Consider the following 18,103-nt stretch of genomic DNA (forward strand, 5'->3'; position numbering starts at 1 on the left):
CCCCCCTTTCTGGCCTGGATAAGGTGGATTAAGCTTACCTAAATTTTTAAACTGCCTTCTTTGCCTTGTAGAACTGTGCCACAGATTTTCCTTCTGTTTTCTTTGCTTTTTACCTGTAATTAAATCAATTAAAAAAAACAAACATTTTTTTAAACTTGAGTATTCTAGTATATAACTAAATTAAGCAAATAAAGCATGCTTTAATTGTACTGAAAACAAAAACCATCTATAGAGTCAATAAAGCTTTAAGAAATGAAGTAAAAAACCCATGTGTCCAAGCTAACAAAATACTTGCATTACACCTAAATCCTAGACTACTATGGTGTGTTTAGAAAAATTCCATGTTAAATAATGTGTCACGGTACAATGCAAGTAGAGCAGGCAGGCAAACGTTTTTCAAAAGAAATTAATGTTTAAGCTATTACCTTATTATTAGGTTCACTTGAATGTAAATGTCATTTAATCTAGATGGACTCATGCCATGGTCAAATTCAGATAACTTTACTAAATTAACCAATTACGTTCCTTCCCCCCCCCCCCCCCAAAGCAAAAAAGGTAAATTACACAAATTATTAAAGTAGCAAGGACAGGTTTTTTTTTTTTTTCAATTAAAGAAGCTGTCATCTAAACAGGGCACTAGGACATAATGGTTTAAGGTTCTAGGTATTTATACCACACCGGCATCAACTGGTCACATATATTGCAAAAATGGCATCAAATAAGTCTAGGCCTGAAGGTTACCACGTAAAAGCTAGAAGTCAGACTGGAGCACCCAAGGAACTTGGCATATTATCTTAATGGGAGAAAGACAGGATTTACCAAGGCAATTTACTGTGTTCACTTCCTAAGTCACTTCAGACTCAGTTATGTGATGTTCACTGTCCACAGGCTGCACAATTAGCCTATGGTTACATTTTATTAAGCACAACAAAAAAAAAAAAAAAAAAAGTTTCCGAACATAACTCTCCTGAATCACACAATTATGTTTTTTGTTAACAAGGCCCAAACACACACACCAATTTGTTCACTTTTTAATGTTTCTAATTAATGATAATTAGCACAGAAACTAGTCCAACAGCCTAAGGGGTAGAAAAAGGTTTAATGCGAGGTTATGCAGAAACAAAATTTATACTAAAGAAATAAGCTTTCACACAAAATGATTGGAAGCATAAATGCAAACAATGAACCAGCGAAAAAGTATAAACATCCAAGATATTACCAAGCAACCTAGAAATGTAGTTAGTGAAGCAAGTTACACTAAGTAGTAGAAATAATTTCCGAATATACTACAAAAAAGACAGAATGTACCTTGCTTACGAGATTGCTTTACCACAGAATCTGTAGAAGTCTGCTCAGATGAACCAACTTGCACATTTATTCTGCAGCTGAAATCTACAAGTAAACAGAAACATCAAAACTTAGGATTTTCACATTTTGACATCTGTTTCAAGAGAGAGAGAGATGGATGGATGAACAAAGGGCTGAAATAATACGTAGGCACAACACTAACAACAGCAGAATCTCACGTTCTCTGCTGTGAAATTCTTAGAGGTATGCAACATTGACCAAACACTGTCACCTACGGACTTGGAGAATACCAAAGCGTCATCACAAGTGTATATATACATTTTGGTTGCACAAAGCACAGACTTTATTGAAGTCTTTGCATTTGTATGCAGGCTTCATGCAGTAAGTACAAGCAAGGCAGTATGGCGTTCTATAATCAGTTACCTTTAAAAGTGATTATTCTTAAAGAAGTTTAAGCGCGTAAATAAAGATCTGCACCATTGTTGCTCTTCACATATTCCAGAGCCATTTGAACTAAATTATCTACGAACGCCTTTATTCGCCGCGCTCAATTGAGGTCACCCTTTTGAAGCTCGCCTTTTTGTGCGCGCCCTTATTGAATAGAGCCGTATAAGACAGTATTACTGTCACAGAAGATTAAAGACACACAATACACGGCGGCAGCCCACGAAGAACGGTCAGCTCAGCAAGTAAACATCAACAAAAGAAAGGCTGAAAGAAAGAAAAATACGACCGACAAAAAGAATGAGGTCAAAGTCCTTTGCCATTTAATATAGACTGATCCTGCTAATGTTTATGCACTACTGTTCTAGCGCCTGTTATTGTAACGGGCTAAATGACTAGTAATTGCATAATTAGATCTGGACCACCCTGTATAAATGAAAATATGCCACAAACTTTAATGTAAAATAACAGATGCATGTGTGTCATCTCTGCCTGCTCACCTTCCATTTTACATCCTTTTTTCTAAAATATTCAGCATTTCTCTTAAATTGATCCTTTTTTGCATTTCTAAAATATCAATCCTTGTTTCTTGTAGACATATAAAAATAAATTACTAGTAAAATATATTGGTGGTTAATACTTCTTAGCATTGTAATACTTTGAAGGAACAATCAAAAAGTATACAGATGTGAAAAGAAAGCAGTTTTTTACTTGAAGTTAGAATCAGGGTTATTTGCTATGTGATGTAATTCTGAATGTCTTACCCCACTTGTAGCTACAAACAAGTCTGCTTTAGCTCTATCGCAGCAGACTTATTTCTGGGCATATGTTGCAGTCAGTATCTTTCATCTTCACATACTTGAGACTTCCACAGTGCAGACATATTCTAGTGGAAGTTGTGTGTAATATTTCAGTCCTTTCATGTTCATCTCTCTAAGCTAAAGGAGACTTAACATTTCTGTTACGTGCACACATACATGCATTAAAACTAGCCGCCAAACACAATTTTAACTTGCTATAACAGCATAGAGGAAAGCTAGGAAGAGCAGTTAGCATGAGCATATTTTAACCGTAAACCTGACTAATGTTTAGCAAGTTATACATGGATGGTCAAAAACAGGCCATTTCTGATCTACTGCCAAAAAAACAGTTCATCACGATAAAGGTTGACATAGTTGGCAACCAGAAGCCAAAGTGTCAAGAAAAATGAGCATGTATATAGATCTGCTTTGTTCTCCAATTAGTCTGTGTGTTTTAAGAGATCAAGAAAAGGACTTAGCACAGATTAAACTACTCAAGAAATGAGAATTACTTCAGAGTAGACAGATAGTCTAGAGATTGTTAAATTGTGGAGTGCTATTTGGTTGTAAATACCTTTAGATGCTCTTACTAAAAAAAAGTGCTATTTGATAGTGATGACGACAGTTTGTCCTAACTGGAAGGCCAGGCCGTGCAGTGCAACTGATGGCCGAAGTCCATGATAAGGCCTTCTCGCAACAGCATTTAAAACGCTATAAAAAGCACTGTTAAAATCCCATACTAAAAAACTCAAGCCTCCTTTAAAATACAGGATGCTAACAGAACAAGAACCTTAACACACACAAAATTCAGGAATAATAGTGCATTAAAACTCCCTTCTTCTAATAATCCTTCTGGCTTGGGAATGTGGGATCCTTTGAGAGTCAGTCACAAAATCCTCTTATTTTCTTTCCATCTTTGTTCCCCACTGCCAGTCCATCCAACCTTACCACTTATGACTGTCAAAGCTGCCTGCAGCTACCATAACATTCCTGTACCCAGAACCATCAATCGTCATAACCGAGATAGACTGGACAATGAGGACTCACAGATAAGACTTGGTTCAAACGTCCTTCGATGCTTTAATAAACCATGTGCAAACAGTGCAGATTCTTTCTTGAATTGTCAATTACAGTTGAGGGGTATCTGCAGCACGAGGAGATGTTGGTCATCTCAGATTTGTACTTGAGCCCCGCTGCCCATACCTGCCGTCTGTGGGGTGCAACATCAAGCCATGTTCCAGCTTCCCATAACCACCCCAGGCATTCAGTCAGGAGATGGCTGGAGTGGTAGGTAACTCCTGCTCACTGGTGGGATCTAAGCCCTCTCTTTGAGTGCTGGCAAAACGCTCCCATTGGAGCTCATACATGTCCATGGACTTCCACTCTGCATCAACATGGGGTCCACCACATTCCTGTCCTGGTTTACTTTCACTTTCAGTTTAATCTATTCTCCTTTGGTTTCTTCCGAGCCAACCTCCCCATTTCCTGTTTTAGACACTTTTTATATAATTAGGAATGCAGGCAAGCTGGCACTTATAACAGACCCCAGAGGGCTAAAAGGGCAACAGAATGAAGCACACACGTCTGCACATGAATGTGCAATTAGTCAATTACTCCATTTACACTCTGGAGCTACTCTATCGCAACCCTACATTGATCACTCCTTTTATTTAAAAAACGCACACTGCCAAGGACTTTACTAACTATACCACACCAGGCACACTCCGCTTATGCATTTGTTGGAGCTTCAACCATCACTGGCCCCAGTACAAAGGCCACTTCTGGAAGAAGGTAGAGTGTGAATTTTAGGCAGGAGCTCTAGTACAAAGTTAAAATTTTTATTTTTATATTTTGACAAAAATAGCATACAAATTCAATTTTTTTTTAACTATGTACATAATTCGTCCATTCAGGAAAATTTAAATAAAACAGTACATATAACTAGGATCATTTTTCATTTAAATGATTCAATATCGATTCTTAAAGTCTCAAGATCAATCTTGTGGATCTCTACTCTGCTCTAGTACTATATGAAGATTTTTGGCATTTACCTTCTTCCAATCACCAATCTCATTACATCAACAACTCAGACCATGTCAACTGGAAAGACCTGTGACCTCTAACCATCAGTCAAGTAAACTCTTTATAAAAAAACTTCAGATATAATCAGTGTATGCTAATTAAATGAAAATAAAATTAATTATTGAAACACTAACACTAGCGTGGTTAATTGCTCATGTACTGAAGTGACTATAGCTGCAGGTGGAAGTCCCATTTTACTTATGGTGCCAAGCAGAGTTGCGTTGCCGTGCAGCAGTCTATTAGCTGGCGAAAACACTGTGAAGAAGCGGTCCGTTACGGTGCTGCTTTTGTCCATTCTGATAGCGGTCACTGGACATGGTATCTTTATTTGTCGCTACAACATAGTTCTGAGCAGGCATCAGCCACAGCGTTGCTCGTGTTAAGAATGGAGATAAATGCCATCAACTCAGAGAGGGAGAGGCAAGTTCGTTGTACCATGTGAATGTCACTGAGAGAATAAAACTGAATAATAAAAAAAACAAGTGCTAACTTCTACAAGTAGCCAAAATTTGAGTGTTTGACTCAAATCAATGTACAGTGGAACCTCGGTTTGCGAGCATAATTCGTTCCGGAAACGTGCTCGTAGTCCAAAGCACTCTTATATCAAAGTGAATTTCCCCATAAGAAATAATGGAAACTCAGATGATTTGTTCCACAACCCAAAACTATTCATATAAAAATGATTAATACAAAATTTAAAGTAAAAATACATAAAACAAATTAACGTGCACTTTACCTTTGAAAAGAATCATGGCTGGTGTGAGTGAGTTTCTAAACTCTTGTGGGATTGCACCCAACGGGACGACATGCGGAAAAGCGTCCCAAAGCAATCGCAGTTCTCCGTAAAAGCAAATCTGAAAAGATCGTGGACATGCTATAAGCGCCTGCCGTCAATGGGTGATACAAGGAACATTATAAATGTGCAGGGCCCTGCCTGACTGCTGTGTCTGTGTATAAATAACCGCGCTGTTGCTGTTTCAAGCTGAATAAAGCTTGTGTTGCTAAAGTACTGAGACTCAGCTCGTGTTTTAGGGTGCAAGACGGGGACTCGCACGTCACAGAGCACACGCAAGCACACACACACATGCGCGCACACACAGTCACAATGCTAATGCTGTAGTAAACACTATACGCTCGTTGACTATATGAGTGAGGCACGCCGACTCAGACGGAGAATAGGAGATGATTGCCCACAATCCCGCAGTAAGAGAGAGAGAGAGAGAGAGAGAGAGAGAGAGAGAGAGAGAGAGAGAGAGAGAGAGAGAGAGAGAGAGAGAGAGAGAGAGAGAGAGAGAGAGAGAACAACCATCAGCTCAGTTGTGATCACATGACGCTCAGCAGAAAAACTACTTGTACTGCAAGACCTCGCTCGTTTATCAAGTGAAAATTTATTAAAAATTTTTGCTCGTCTTGCAAAACACTCGTAAACCAAGTTACTCGCAAACCGAGGTTCCACTGTATATTTTATTATATTGTGGAAATAATAGCAGCTCACTACTCAAAACGCAGGGCATCCAAGTCTTGGACCCGGGACCTTTGGGTTATAAGCCACCAGTTCTTACTTCTGCACCATTCAAGAATGTGTAAACTCCCTCTCGATTGACATTTGAGCTTAAGTTTTTAGCTCATTGACAGCCACATGTATATCAAGTGCTTTTTTCCCCCCACTTTGGTTATCTTCTTGAATAAAAGCACACGTGTTTATTTCATATTTGGACTAAAGTCTTCACACACAAGGGGGCTTCGCTCGCCTACCCCCGGCGTTTTGAACCCGTGCCCGCTGGGCAGCTACGTGTCCGGATGACGCAAGTTTAATACGGAGCGTTTGCCCGTGTCATTCTGGAGTCCCCCACCGGTAATACAGAGCTTCGTCCGTACCATTACGTGGTGCATTGTGGACTACTGCGGACCCCGTAGTTTTTCTCGTTTCAGTTTGTATCTGTGGTCAGTCGAGCTCATGTTTTTCAAGCTTTTGAATTCCGGTCTTCATTATCTGTAACCTGCTGTCCATGTGCGTGGCCCCCTTGTTCAACCTGTTTATGACGTTTTACTTTCCTTTCTACTCTGTCTTTAATTTCTGACCGTGCTTTATTCTGGTTTTGTTTCAATGACACTTGGTCCGTGGTGATTATATGTAAAGGAGGCAGTCTAATTTTCCCCTTTTGACAACAACGTGTAAATTCATTATTTGTATTGCCAGTTGTTTCTTCTGGGAAGTTAAGTGAATGACAATGATTGCAAATAACATTCATTAATCCCAATGAATTTTCCTCAATAGTGGACTCATTATTGAAGGCGTTATCAGCCAACTGGCATAAGCATTTAGCAGGTGTCTGGCGTTGATGTCCGCGACGGGCATGTTTTGCTTGTGGCGTTTGACTGCCGCGTTGTTGCATGCACATTATTTGTGACGCGCTATTTTGTAGTTTTAATTGATTTGCCACCGCTTTGCGAAAAGTCCGTTTCAGTCTACGTCGTGCATTGGATAAGCAATAAGGAGGATCGCACTCACTGTTAATATGTAGCCTTTTCTGCAGTTGAACGGTTAATAGTGCTTTATTGTAAGGAGATCCACCTATGCTCACACCCATGCTGCCTAGTGTGAAGGTGTTCAGATGACGTATGTTTAATATGGACGTTTCCTTTAGAAATGTGGTTTTGGGTGTCACTTCTTATTGATTGGGGGGGGGGGGGGGGGGGGGGAGGATTGTTGTTGCGCGAGCGTCTTCTTTCTTTTTGTGTTCCATGGGCTTGACACCTATGCTGCCTAGTGTGAAGGTGTCGACGTTCACTTTAGAAGATGTGGCTTTGGGTGTCACTTCTTATGGATGTGTGGGGGGGATTGTTGTTGTGCGAGCGTCTTCTTTCTTTTTGTGTTCCTGTGTCTTGTTTGAATCCCCTCTTTGTGTGTGTCCCGTCCCTTGCTTGTAGGGTCTGTGGGGTGGTTTTGTGTTCTTTTTTTTTTGTCTTCCATGGGCTTGTTGAATCCCCCTCTTGGTGTGTGTCCCGTCCCGTGCCTGTAGGGTTGGAGGGGGGGGGGGGGGGGGGGTGTGTGGTCGTGCCTTGCTGTTGTGCGCTCGTCTGTTTTTTTTTTTGTGTGTTTAGTTTCGTGTGCAATGTGTTTTGTGCTTTGCCCGCGTTTGACTACTGTTTTATGTGCCTTTTCCTTTTTTCGGTGCTTGTGTGACTCCTTTTTGTATGTGCTCACTCCTTTTTTCTGTGGTCTTGTCCGCCACTCGCGGACCCTCATCCGCCTTTGTCGCCCTCTTTTGTCCGCCTTTCTCCGACTCTCGCGGACTCTTTTTGCGCCTGCGCAGTACGTCTTTTTGCAGCTACGGCCCATGGCCGGATGTGCCTGCGTCCATCATCCGGTTTAGCATTCTCGGTTAGTAATATAGATTATACACTTCCCATCATTATTAGTATAACATGGAAAAAGTTCCAGATTTAGGTATGTGTTCAGCATTATTTGCATTTCTCACATTTCCTTTCATCCTACACTTACCCAGATCTTTATAGACACGGAACACACATGAAATGCATGTATTCCAAATAACGACATACTGTATTATTTACCTCCAGGTACATCACACGCAGATAAGGAGCCTTGGCTTGAGCTGGGACAGCAGGCAGCTTACTGCTTGTGCTGATCGACCCATTTACAAAACAAGAGACGGTGATAGAAAGTAGCGAAGAGATTTAAGGTGGGCTTCAGGAATTCTAGTGTTAACTGCATATCACCCAGCCCCATCTATACCCCCTATCCTAAGCAAAGATTTGAATTACATATTAAACACATGTGAACTGCTCAAGCTTACCTGATTAAGCATGTGGCCCAGCCAGAGAGGAAAAGCAAAAAAATCTTTAAATTGGTTTTGCAAAACAGGTGGCCAACACTGAACTATTTTATGTCATTTAGATAGATAAGCCAAATTTTCCCCCGGGGACAAATGAATCTCTAATTGGATCCACCCCAGATTTGGCCAGGGATCTATTCACATGAGGACTTCTACCTATGCACCAGGAAGGTAACACAACACACAAGACTCACCATCACTAGAGCAAACCTGTGTGAAATTTAATGCTTTTAAATACAAGTTTAAAGTAAACAAGAAAATCTTTTGTAAATACCAACCTCCAAGCTACCACACATTTTTGCTGTAAAACCATTACATGTACAATTTTACAACCCAAAAGGCTACAGTTGTATATAAAGTGAGGTCATGTTCAAATGTTTCTAGACTTTCACTGGCTTTTCCAGCTCACCACCATGTTTTATGCAGAGATATATTCTTTGCTCCCTATATTACATCGGTCATTTACTTTTCACCACAAGTACGGCTGTCTAACACTGTTTGATTAGATGTACTTTCCCCTCTTAGAATGAATACTTTACAGATACCCTCTTTCTACCATAAATGCTCACTAGCTAGAGCCCAATGAAATAGATTCATCTAGAAATGTTGTCTATGATCATATCTTCTTTATCTGGATTTCTGATTTTTGCGATTAATCAATAAATTACTTCTTGTCCTGCTGAAAGCTTCTGTACAAAAATGTGGGGGAGACACAAAACAGCCCACCCCACCATACACACACACACAAACAAAAACTAGCACAAACCATATTCAGCCACCAAAACAGACAACACTTGCATGCAAACCAGACACTGGATCCATGGGGCAGCAGCATTACAGATTGCTGCAAGACAAAAATTAAATTATAGGATTATGTAAACGCATTTATTGAACTTCAACCCCAAAGAACACAAATTCATCTGGGCAAGGAATATGAAAGATGATGGATGTGTTATACAAAGATGTACTATGGGGAATGCTTGCATGCTTAGATGCTGAACATTGTTTAGCTGCGAATAGCAGTCTACCTCATCACAACGATGCTGAATAGGGTCGAGATCTTGAGACCATGCAGGCCACTGAGGCCATGAAAAAAAAATCTCAGTGTCAGATTATATATGCTTTCTAACATGGTACATTATTGAGCTGGAAGTGTTTATACAAATGTATATAAACTGTGTCAACAACACTATTGCTGTTCAGTCATTATTCAGGGGGTATTACAGGCCCTAATGTGTTTCTGGAAAACATTTCTCATAACATTACACTACCACAGTTGTGCCATGGACTCGTTTTCAAATTTCTGCAAATTTTTAGAGCAACACCAAACCACTTCATAACAGGATCAAAGGCAACAATGAAGGAATTTTGAATTAATGAAGCAGAAATTACCTGTGGAAGAGCTTTTTGCAGATGTAGGATGAGACACAATTCTGATGTCTGATAGAGGAGTAACAGTCACCATCACATCACTAGAATTCTTGCAAGGATCTGAAATACACAGCCTACACTTTGACAATCTGAATATTAACCTTTGTGCATTAATGAATAAATATTTCATAGAGCAAAAAGAAATCATATTTAAAAAATAAGCAATAGCACAATGAAATATGTAAATTTATACAAAATAAAAGACAGAAAATTTACATAAACACCATATAGCAAAGTCTGGAAAATAAATGGCATATACTTTGCACCAATTTATAATCCACACACACAAAACAAACCCACAAACACACCATATGGTCAAATGAAGTTAAACATGTTCATTTTAAATTAAACCAACACTGCAGTTTGGCTTTCAAAAAAAATCACTTCTGCTCTGTATAACTAACTGACATTTCAACCAATTTCAGGTTTAAGTAACTGGAGCCACAGTTCTTCAAGCTCAGATTTCTCATTCCGATCAGAAGAGTGTCTGAACTTGCATTATTTAGTTCTATGCTAGTACCTTAGGCCACATGGCAGAAAGTAAAATGTTCTAGATCTTTTTTATTTTATAGTCTTTCAATTTTGTACCCCTCAGGTATTACAAAAAAAAAAACAAAAAAAAAAAAAAACACATTTTACAGTACCTTATTTAGTTTGGTACAATTTCCAACAGCTCTATTCATGCTTTTAAATTTGAAGCGATTGCATGTTCCACTGGAACTCCACTCTTTCAATAACCAAAAATGTTTAGCTGCTAACTGGTACTAACAAATACGCTCCAAACAAATGAAATCGCTGAAAGGTCACTAAATCCAAAACAAATTCCTGGAATCTCAGTAAAAAAAATAAAAAAAAAGTTTAAAAAAAAAAAAAAAAAATTCAAAATGGCTTAATTAACTTAGATGAACGGCAGGAATAAAAACAATTATCTATAAATTCAGAGCACTGGGACATGCTTCAGTAGTTTGTCATTCAAGCTGTGTTTGAAATAAACAGCACCTCAAAGCCAGAGGATCAAAACTTTAGCAATGATTTGATGTAATATGAGCTTCACAACTACATCTGAAAACACACGTACAAAGGGAAGCCTTTTTTTATATAAAAGGAGTTAATGTGTTCACTGTATGCATTAACAAATCTAAAAATGCACATGATTTAAAACTTTTCAGAGATTCAAAAAAGGGTACTATTGTGTTTACTATTGGATATGTGTGGTAAGTCACTCAAGACATTAAAAGTAGTCCCTAAGTTTTTTTTAATATAAAGGAAATTGCAACAAAACTAGAGGCACCACCTGATGTCATAGTAATTATATATCAATATTTTCAAAAACCTGATTTTCACTAAACACACTGCCATGCATGTTCCTGGTACCTCCAAATTTAGTTTCCAGTAGTGCAAATTGCCAGCTGTGAGAACAGAATGCCAAAACAAAAGCATTTTCAAATTTATTAGTTAGTGTTGGTGTCAACTAGATTCAAGTGTTAACACAGAGATTGCAGCACAAAAAATATGAAATAAGGAAAATTAGCCTGTACTCTTGCACTTTCACATCACCATTTCTCCCTGCAAAGCTGCTCATGTTTTTTTATTCACATCCAAGAAGTTCACAGAAAATGACTGCTTTCATTAAGCTTGGTGAAGTAGAAATTCCAAAACACAAAGCAGTTTCATGCATAAAATATGAAAGACAATGGCAAATTGGTGTAGGCAGAAAGTCAAACAAAAAAGGAAACTAAAATAACACTGGTTAAACATTCCCAACAGGACCTTTCCAAAAGTTGTGGAATGCAGAGACTAGGGAACTTAACTTAGGCCTATTTTTATGTAAAACTAGGGGGCTTTGCCCCCTGCTTGCTTCACTCACCCAGCCCCCTCCGCTGGGCATGCTATGCTCCAGCCACTTTGCTTCTCTGCCACTCGCATTGTCAAGGGGTGTGTGTGTGTTTGGGTAGGGGGCTGAACGCATGCTGAGGAGATGCAGTCTGATCAGCTGCGTGTCCTGCTGCATGTCGCTCATTTCAAAGCCTGTACAGCAGCTGTCATTTTGTCTCACTGCCTTGTCTCGCAGCACATCAAACTGTCTTACAAGAAGATCACGTATTGTCTCTTTTGCAAGATTTTTTTTTTTTTTTTTTAATAATAGAGATGTGGATACAGGTAAAATTAGTTTCTGTCCCAATGCTGCAGTTGTAGTTTGATACTGTATATAGTACTATGTACTGTAAATATCTTACGCTTGAACTATCTGGAGCACCCATTTGCCTTAATTGGTTATTGTGCGACTTATGGATTGTGTATTAATAGAAATGAATGTATTTTAGAGTTAAGTATTTCATGTGAAAAAAAAGTGAAGCAATACAATTGTTTATTTCAAGGTCATTCAAATATCTTAACATACGAGTGGGACCCAAAAATTCCCATAAATGTGTCAATAGCGGTAAGTTACAGTTGCCTAATATCCTTCTAGGTATTCAAACAGTCTAGTTAAAACAATCTCCCAAATAACATTATGTTGAATTTATAGAGCAGGTTTCTAGTGTTTATTCTACAACAGCACAGGAGACACAGGTCTCCAATCACCATGCCAACACTGACACACACTGTTCACAGGGAACAAACACTTTATGAACAAAAGTTTTAAGTGACATTACACTTAATGAAAAGGGGGAGTTGGGAAAGGAACACAAACATCACATGCAAAGCTGCATTCTACACCATGACAATGCACCTGCACACAGTGTTGTCAAAACGATGCAGTTATTACTTCACAACCTCTGTATTCACCAGATGTTGTTCACAGCAAGTTCTTTTTGCTCCTGAAATTAAAACTGAAAATGAAGGGAAGTATTGTCTACTACCGTGAAAGAAATACAGGAAAAAATTGCCAGAGGCAATTAAATGGTAACAAAAGGGGAGTAAAGGAAATGTTAACACGAATGGGAGAAGGGCTGGGACAAGTGTATTATATCAAGACAAAATTTTGATGATTACTAAAAAGAATTTGCTTTAAGGTTTTATAATAATGGATTTTTTTTTTTATTTAATAATTCCAGGAATCGAGCCCCCCAAATAACAGACCACTTTTCAATTAAAAATGAACTCTGTGTAGGTATATAGCATACTGCTTGATCAAGCAGACAAAAACGGCGCTAAACTTAAATGACATAATGAGTATGTTGAGCCTACATACTTATGCATTTAATATGTGACATGAAATTCAGATCTTAATCTAAAATGATTCCTAAATTCTTTTATTTCCAGCCTTATTAGCAAAGGCCAATTATCAGATTATTTGGATCTCTGATGTATAATTGACACAACACAGAATTTTTTCCCGTCTATCATACATGACTCAGGCTGCCGAACATGAATGCAGCGATTCAATTTTAAAAACTTGTATGCATGCTTATAATTGGAGAACACTAGTTTGGGGGCCATCAGGAAATCACGTTAGCCAAAATTCTGCTCCCCTGCCCTCTGCCATAATGGTTAAAAAAAAAGCGATCAGACAGATGGACCAACTTTAATTGCACAACGGTGCAGTTAATTACATAATTTGAATTACGTTTTTCTTTACATAACACACACTTGTAACAGTTTGTTCAACATCCTCAATTTCATTTTTGACATTTTTTTTCCCCACAGAGTACAAATAATTTTCGGCTGCACTGTGCTTACCAAACCTTCACTCTTTGATGAACCAACAGAGTTAAAGGAGTTTATGAGGGCAGACAATAATGTAGATCCTTTAGTATTGGGCCATATTTCACAAACAATCAAAGTCTATTTTCCTATGGTCATTAACTAGTAAAATATTATGTAAATGTGTAGGACAACTAAGAAACTTACAAAATACCAAATTGTCCATTCTTTACAAAAATCTGTTTCATAATTATAGGCTAGATATAAATCACCTCCTTAGGAAAAAAACACTTGCATATTTACTACATTTCCTTAATGTCAAGGCCATCATTTTATATAAGGCTAGGTAGTCATGATGGCAGTTATCTATAGAATTACTGCAGAAAGGACCTCCTGGGGCACAATCCATCTTGTCTGTAGAAGTATGGGTTTTCCAAAAAAATAAAAAAAAAAATAAAAAAAAATGTAGGATCTCAGACAGTTTTTCAGAGATACAAATCTCTTGTAATTCCCATTAAACCATTAGGAGTCCTCACCTTAATGCTTTAAATCAGGGGTTGGCAACATCAGTCCTGGAGGGCCACCGTGGCTGCATGTTTTTGTTCCAACCCAGTTTTTTAATGAGGAGTCATAAATGCTTCATCAGCAATATTTTAATTAAGTGACATTATGATGCTTCACTTTAGTGGTCTTGCTTGTTACGGTTCCCAACCCTTAATTGCTCATTTCAGTCTTAAACAGCTGCATTCACCATTTTTAATGGCTTCTTATTAGCAATAAGATGAAAATGGCAAATGAGCTAGCAGTTCTCCATCTAACTGGTTTCCATTTACACCTGTGTGGATGCATCATGCACTATTCAGTTTAATAAAACACTTGAGAAAAATGTGACGGACTGAAAGTTCTCCCTTTTAGGCTTCAAATCATTTGGATGATATCCTTAGAAAAAAAAATCTGATACAAGAACCTAGCATTTCAGACTAAAGCCATAAAAATTACATAAGGTCTGAGACTGGCAAGGATTTGGTTTCTAATTAAGCAATTGGGTTGGAGCGAAAACCTGTAGTCACTGTGGCCCTCCAGGACTGACGCTGCTCTCTCCTGCCTTAAATGAATGACGTGAAGTCCTTCTATAGCACTTCTGACTGGCTATATCAGATGTCACTTACAATAGTATTCTGCACCACAGTCTCAAAATTCCTGGTCAGTGCGACTTGAAATCTGAAGAGACCTTTCCTATTATTTCGAAAACAAATACACTAAGGAAACAGGATACAAAGTCTTGGGCTTAGATGTTGAACATTTCAGGTTCTAAACAATAGAATCACCCATAATGTGAACTTCAATGGTCAGCAGAAGTGATAGATGAATATCAAACTAGTATTCAAGAAATCTCTCCCATGGCTGGCATCTATTTGCAAGTTACGCTTATTCTGTGGTAAAACAAACTTGTATCATGTCTTGCACACATAGGCTGTGCAATAATCACTGTCAGTTAATCAAAAGAGAAGGCCTTTTTTTTCCATTAATCTGTCCAGCCTTTTGACTGCATGTGCTCTTCAATTCAATCCAAGAAACGTTGTTTAAGGGCCATTGTGACATTGAAATTTATAGGCATTTAGATAAACGGGTGGGGGAATAATAAGTTTGTCTCACTTGTTCATTCACTTGAATTTCATCCCAGTCATATCATGAATTCCAAGGAGGTACTACAATACAGTAGATTTAACAACAAAAAGTAGTGAAAACCTTTTCTCTCTCTTGGATCCCAAACATAAGAAAACAACAGTTGATGGTTATACATGCATTTAGAAGAGATTGAGAAATTGGGGAGAATTGGAGGGGAGGTTTTCAATGGGCGGAGAACACATTTCTGTCTCCATTTACATTGATGGGAAGTGATTTTTACATTTTTTGAGTCATTTTTAGGAACATATGACTATACTTCTACTGTTAAACCCTTTATTGCAATGGTGTCACATTACGTTTCAGTCCTACTTTGTCCCCGTTTATAGCTGAGATGGTAAACAAGGTGAATACTGAACGCTCTTTTTCCTCAAAATGTCCTGGGAAATTTCCTTGTTAAAACTGAAGACTGATAAATGCAACAACCTATGTAACTGAAACAAACAGACTCCTTTCTCAAAAGGTGACAGCCAATTTATTCTATGCTTAAACCAAACTTCTAGACAGGTATGTTAACCTGAATGCTCCAGACATATCCCACACTTAAGATTTCTAAGCCATCTCTCATCTAATTCTTTAATTTTGTTAGTACACACCATCTCAAAAAATAGTGATATATATTCAGAAAAAGTCAGAAGCCAGTTACATGTTTCCTGCAATATCTTCTCATAGGACATTAATCTTGCTCACTCTCTTCAAAAAGCTGCCAATCTACATCGCTTTTCCCACCTTGATGAAGTGGGAGACAACCAGACTAAACTATACTAAGCTGTCAAACAATTTGCCTGGCTTTCTGAAAAGTGTTCTATAAAATCTCTCCCAATTCTAACCATTCAGAACTCAAAAGAAAAAAACATAGCAAAATATGAATGTAGAGCATAGTGTAAGCCTGACTGAAGGCTTTGGAATACTGCAAAATTAAGGAGTCATGTTTGCTTTTGAAAGCTTATTGCTTTTTTGTTCCATTTCAAAAACAAAAACAGGATTTCACTTTTTCATGGTTTCAACAGCAAAGAACAAAGAAAAGAAAGCACACAACAGTACCAACGGGGTATGTATAACACATACTTTCCAACTTGTTGTCTGGAAGATCAACATTCCAGGCTTCTGCTATGTGTCCCAACAAAAGAAAGGTGAGCTTTCGGTGTGCAAGTTGGTTCCAGTGAACTCCATCTTTCATACGATTCTGTAGTTCAAAGCGAAAGTGGTAATGCAAGTCCAGGACATCGAATTTATGAGAATCTGCAAGTGTGGCACTATAAAAATTGGCTTCAATTATGTCAGAGCGCAAGGTTTTTTCCATGTGTTGGATCTGGGGGGGGGAAAAAAACATTTTTGGATCAGAAAATCCGGCCATTACAACAGTGTACTTCATACTACTTAACCATAAAAAATAATGCTTACACAGCACATCATAGCTAAAACTATCCTGAACTTGGTTGAATTGTGAAACACAGACCTCCTTTAAAAAATATTATATTCAGAGTTAAATATAACCATCCCATAACCCTCTGTATCAAAATCAAATATTACTCCCAGGATTTTTAGACCTGGCAGGAGAAGATTTGGGTGAAACTTTTTAACCCCTAGGGTTCTAGGTCAACACTTCAGGCACTGTATGACCCATTATTACAGGAATTTTGTCAGATTTAAGGACAGAAATAACGGAATGAATTTAGTTCCATTTCTGCACTGCGAGATCATGGACTGATGAAGGCCCACACCCTTAAAACCCCTTTCTGTAGCTCTTTCCAACTTAAAGAGCAACAGTGCTTTTTAGGCATTTTATAAAGGTGAATTCTGGTAATGTTCCATTTCGAACTGGAGTATAAAAATCACACACACACAAACCCCATGCCTACATGTTCTAATAATGGGAAGATTTGAATACTATAACCATAATATTGCCATTGTTAATTGATTATATTTTAAACATATATACACATTCTTTTCCATCCTTAACCTTGAATATTTATGCAATTCCGTCAATAAAGAAAAAGCCAATTTAAACTTTTTAAACCTTTCCTCATTCATAAAAAACTCCAGAAAATTTAAAAGTGGTCGCACAAGTTCAAACTCTATGCAGTTATTAAAATTATATTAAAATATTTATATAAATTTCAATGTACACAGTACAATATTGACAGATCAACTTTAAGCAAAAGATTTTATGCAAAAATGATTGGGTAACAACATCCTTGAGGCCCAGAGAAAGTATACCTTATAAAAACAGAAGTGTTAATGTTATCAACTTAACGCACTTGAGTAAATGTCAGCATCAGATACTTCACTATAAATGCTTTTTTCAGCAATTGTTAGGAAGTATGCAATCTTTCATGCAAAATGCTCAATTCAGCTGGATTACAGAAGAATGTATAAAATTTACCATTAAAAAAGGAACTGGGATAGTGGAGTTCCTGTGTCATATATGTAACAGCAAGAACGTAAGAAACAGACATAAGAATATTCTAAGAGATGCAGACTAACCTTGCAAACTCCATTTGTATTTTATAAAACATTTTGGGTTGAGCCTCAAAACTTACACAGCAAATATTAAGGACAAAGTATTCCTTAAATGTGTTATCTTTTGCTTCCCAATTTTATTGCCCTCTTCTCTATCTCTAATTCTGGTGATGTGACTTAGAGGAGCTGCATCATGTCTTTGACAGCAAGAAAGTGAAATTTCTACTACAAAGCCAACCTTCCCCTACAGAGTACTGAACTAGTGTAAAACCTTTTTATGTGCAATGCAATAGTACAGTAATCCCTCCTCCATCGCGGGGGTTGCGTTCCAGAACCCCCCGCGAAAGGTGAAAATCCGCGAAGTAGAAACCATATGTTCATATGGTT

General features: G+C 38.0%; 1 protein-coding gene across 5 annotated transcripts in view; it reads right to left on the reverse strand.

Annotated features, from left to right (window-relative positions):
- fam113 (family with sequence similarity 113) overlaps nt 1-18,103 on the reverse strand; it is an 89,531-nt gene that overhangs the window by 21,013 nt on the left and 50,415 nt on the right. For all 5 annotated transcript variants that reach the window (XM_028801509.2, XM_051928367.1, XM_051928366.1 and 2 more), the window contains exons 6-9: nt 16,322-16,565; nt 9,884-9,982; nt 1,309-1,392; nt 39-113 (exon numbers count right to left, since the gene is read on the reverse strand). In XM_028801509.2, coding sequence (XP_028657342.2) covers nt 39-113; nt 1,309-1,392; nt 9,884-9,982; nt 16,322-16,565 — 502 coding nt within the window. The remainder of the gene's footprint in view (nt 1-38; nt 114-1,308; nt 1,393-9,883; nt 9,983-16,321; nt 16,566-18,103) is intronic.

This window comes from Erpetoichthys calabaricus, chromosome 5, assembly GCF_900747795.2.
Source record: "Erpetoichthys calabaricus chromosome 5, fErpCal1.3, whole genome shotgun sequence".
NCBI classification, from domain to species: Eukaryota; Metazoa; Chordata; class Cladistia; order Polypteriformes; family Polypteridae; genus Erpetoichthys; species Erpetoichthys calabaricus.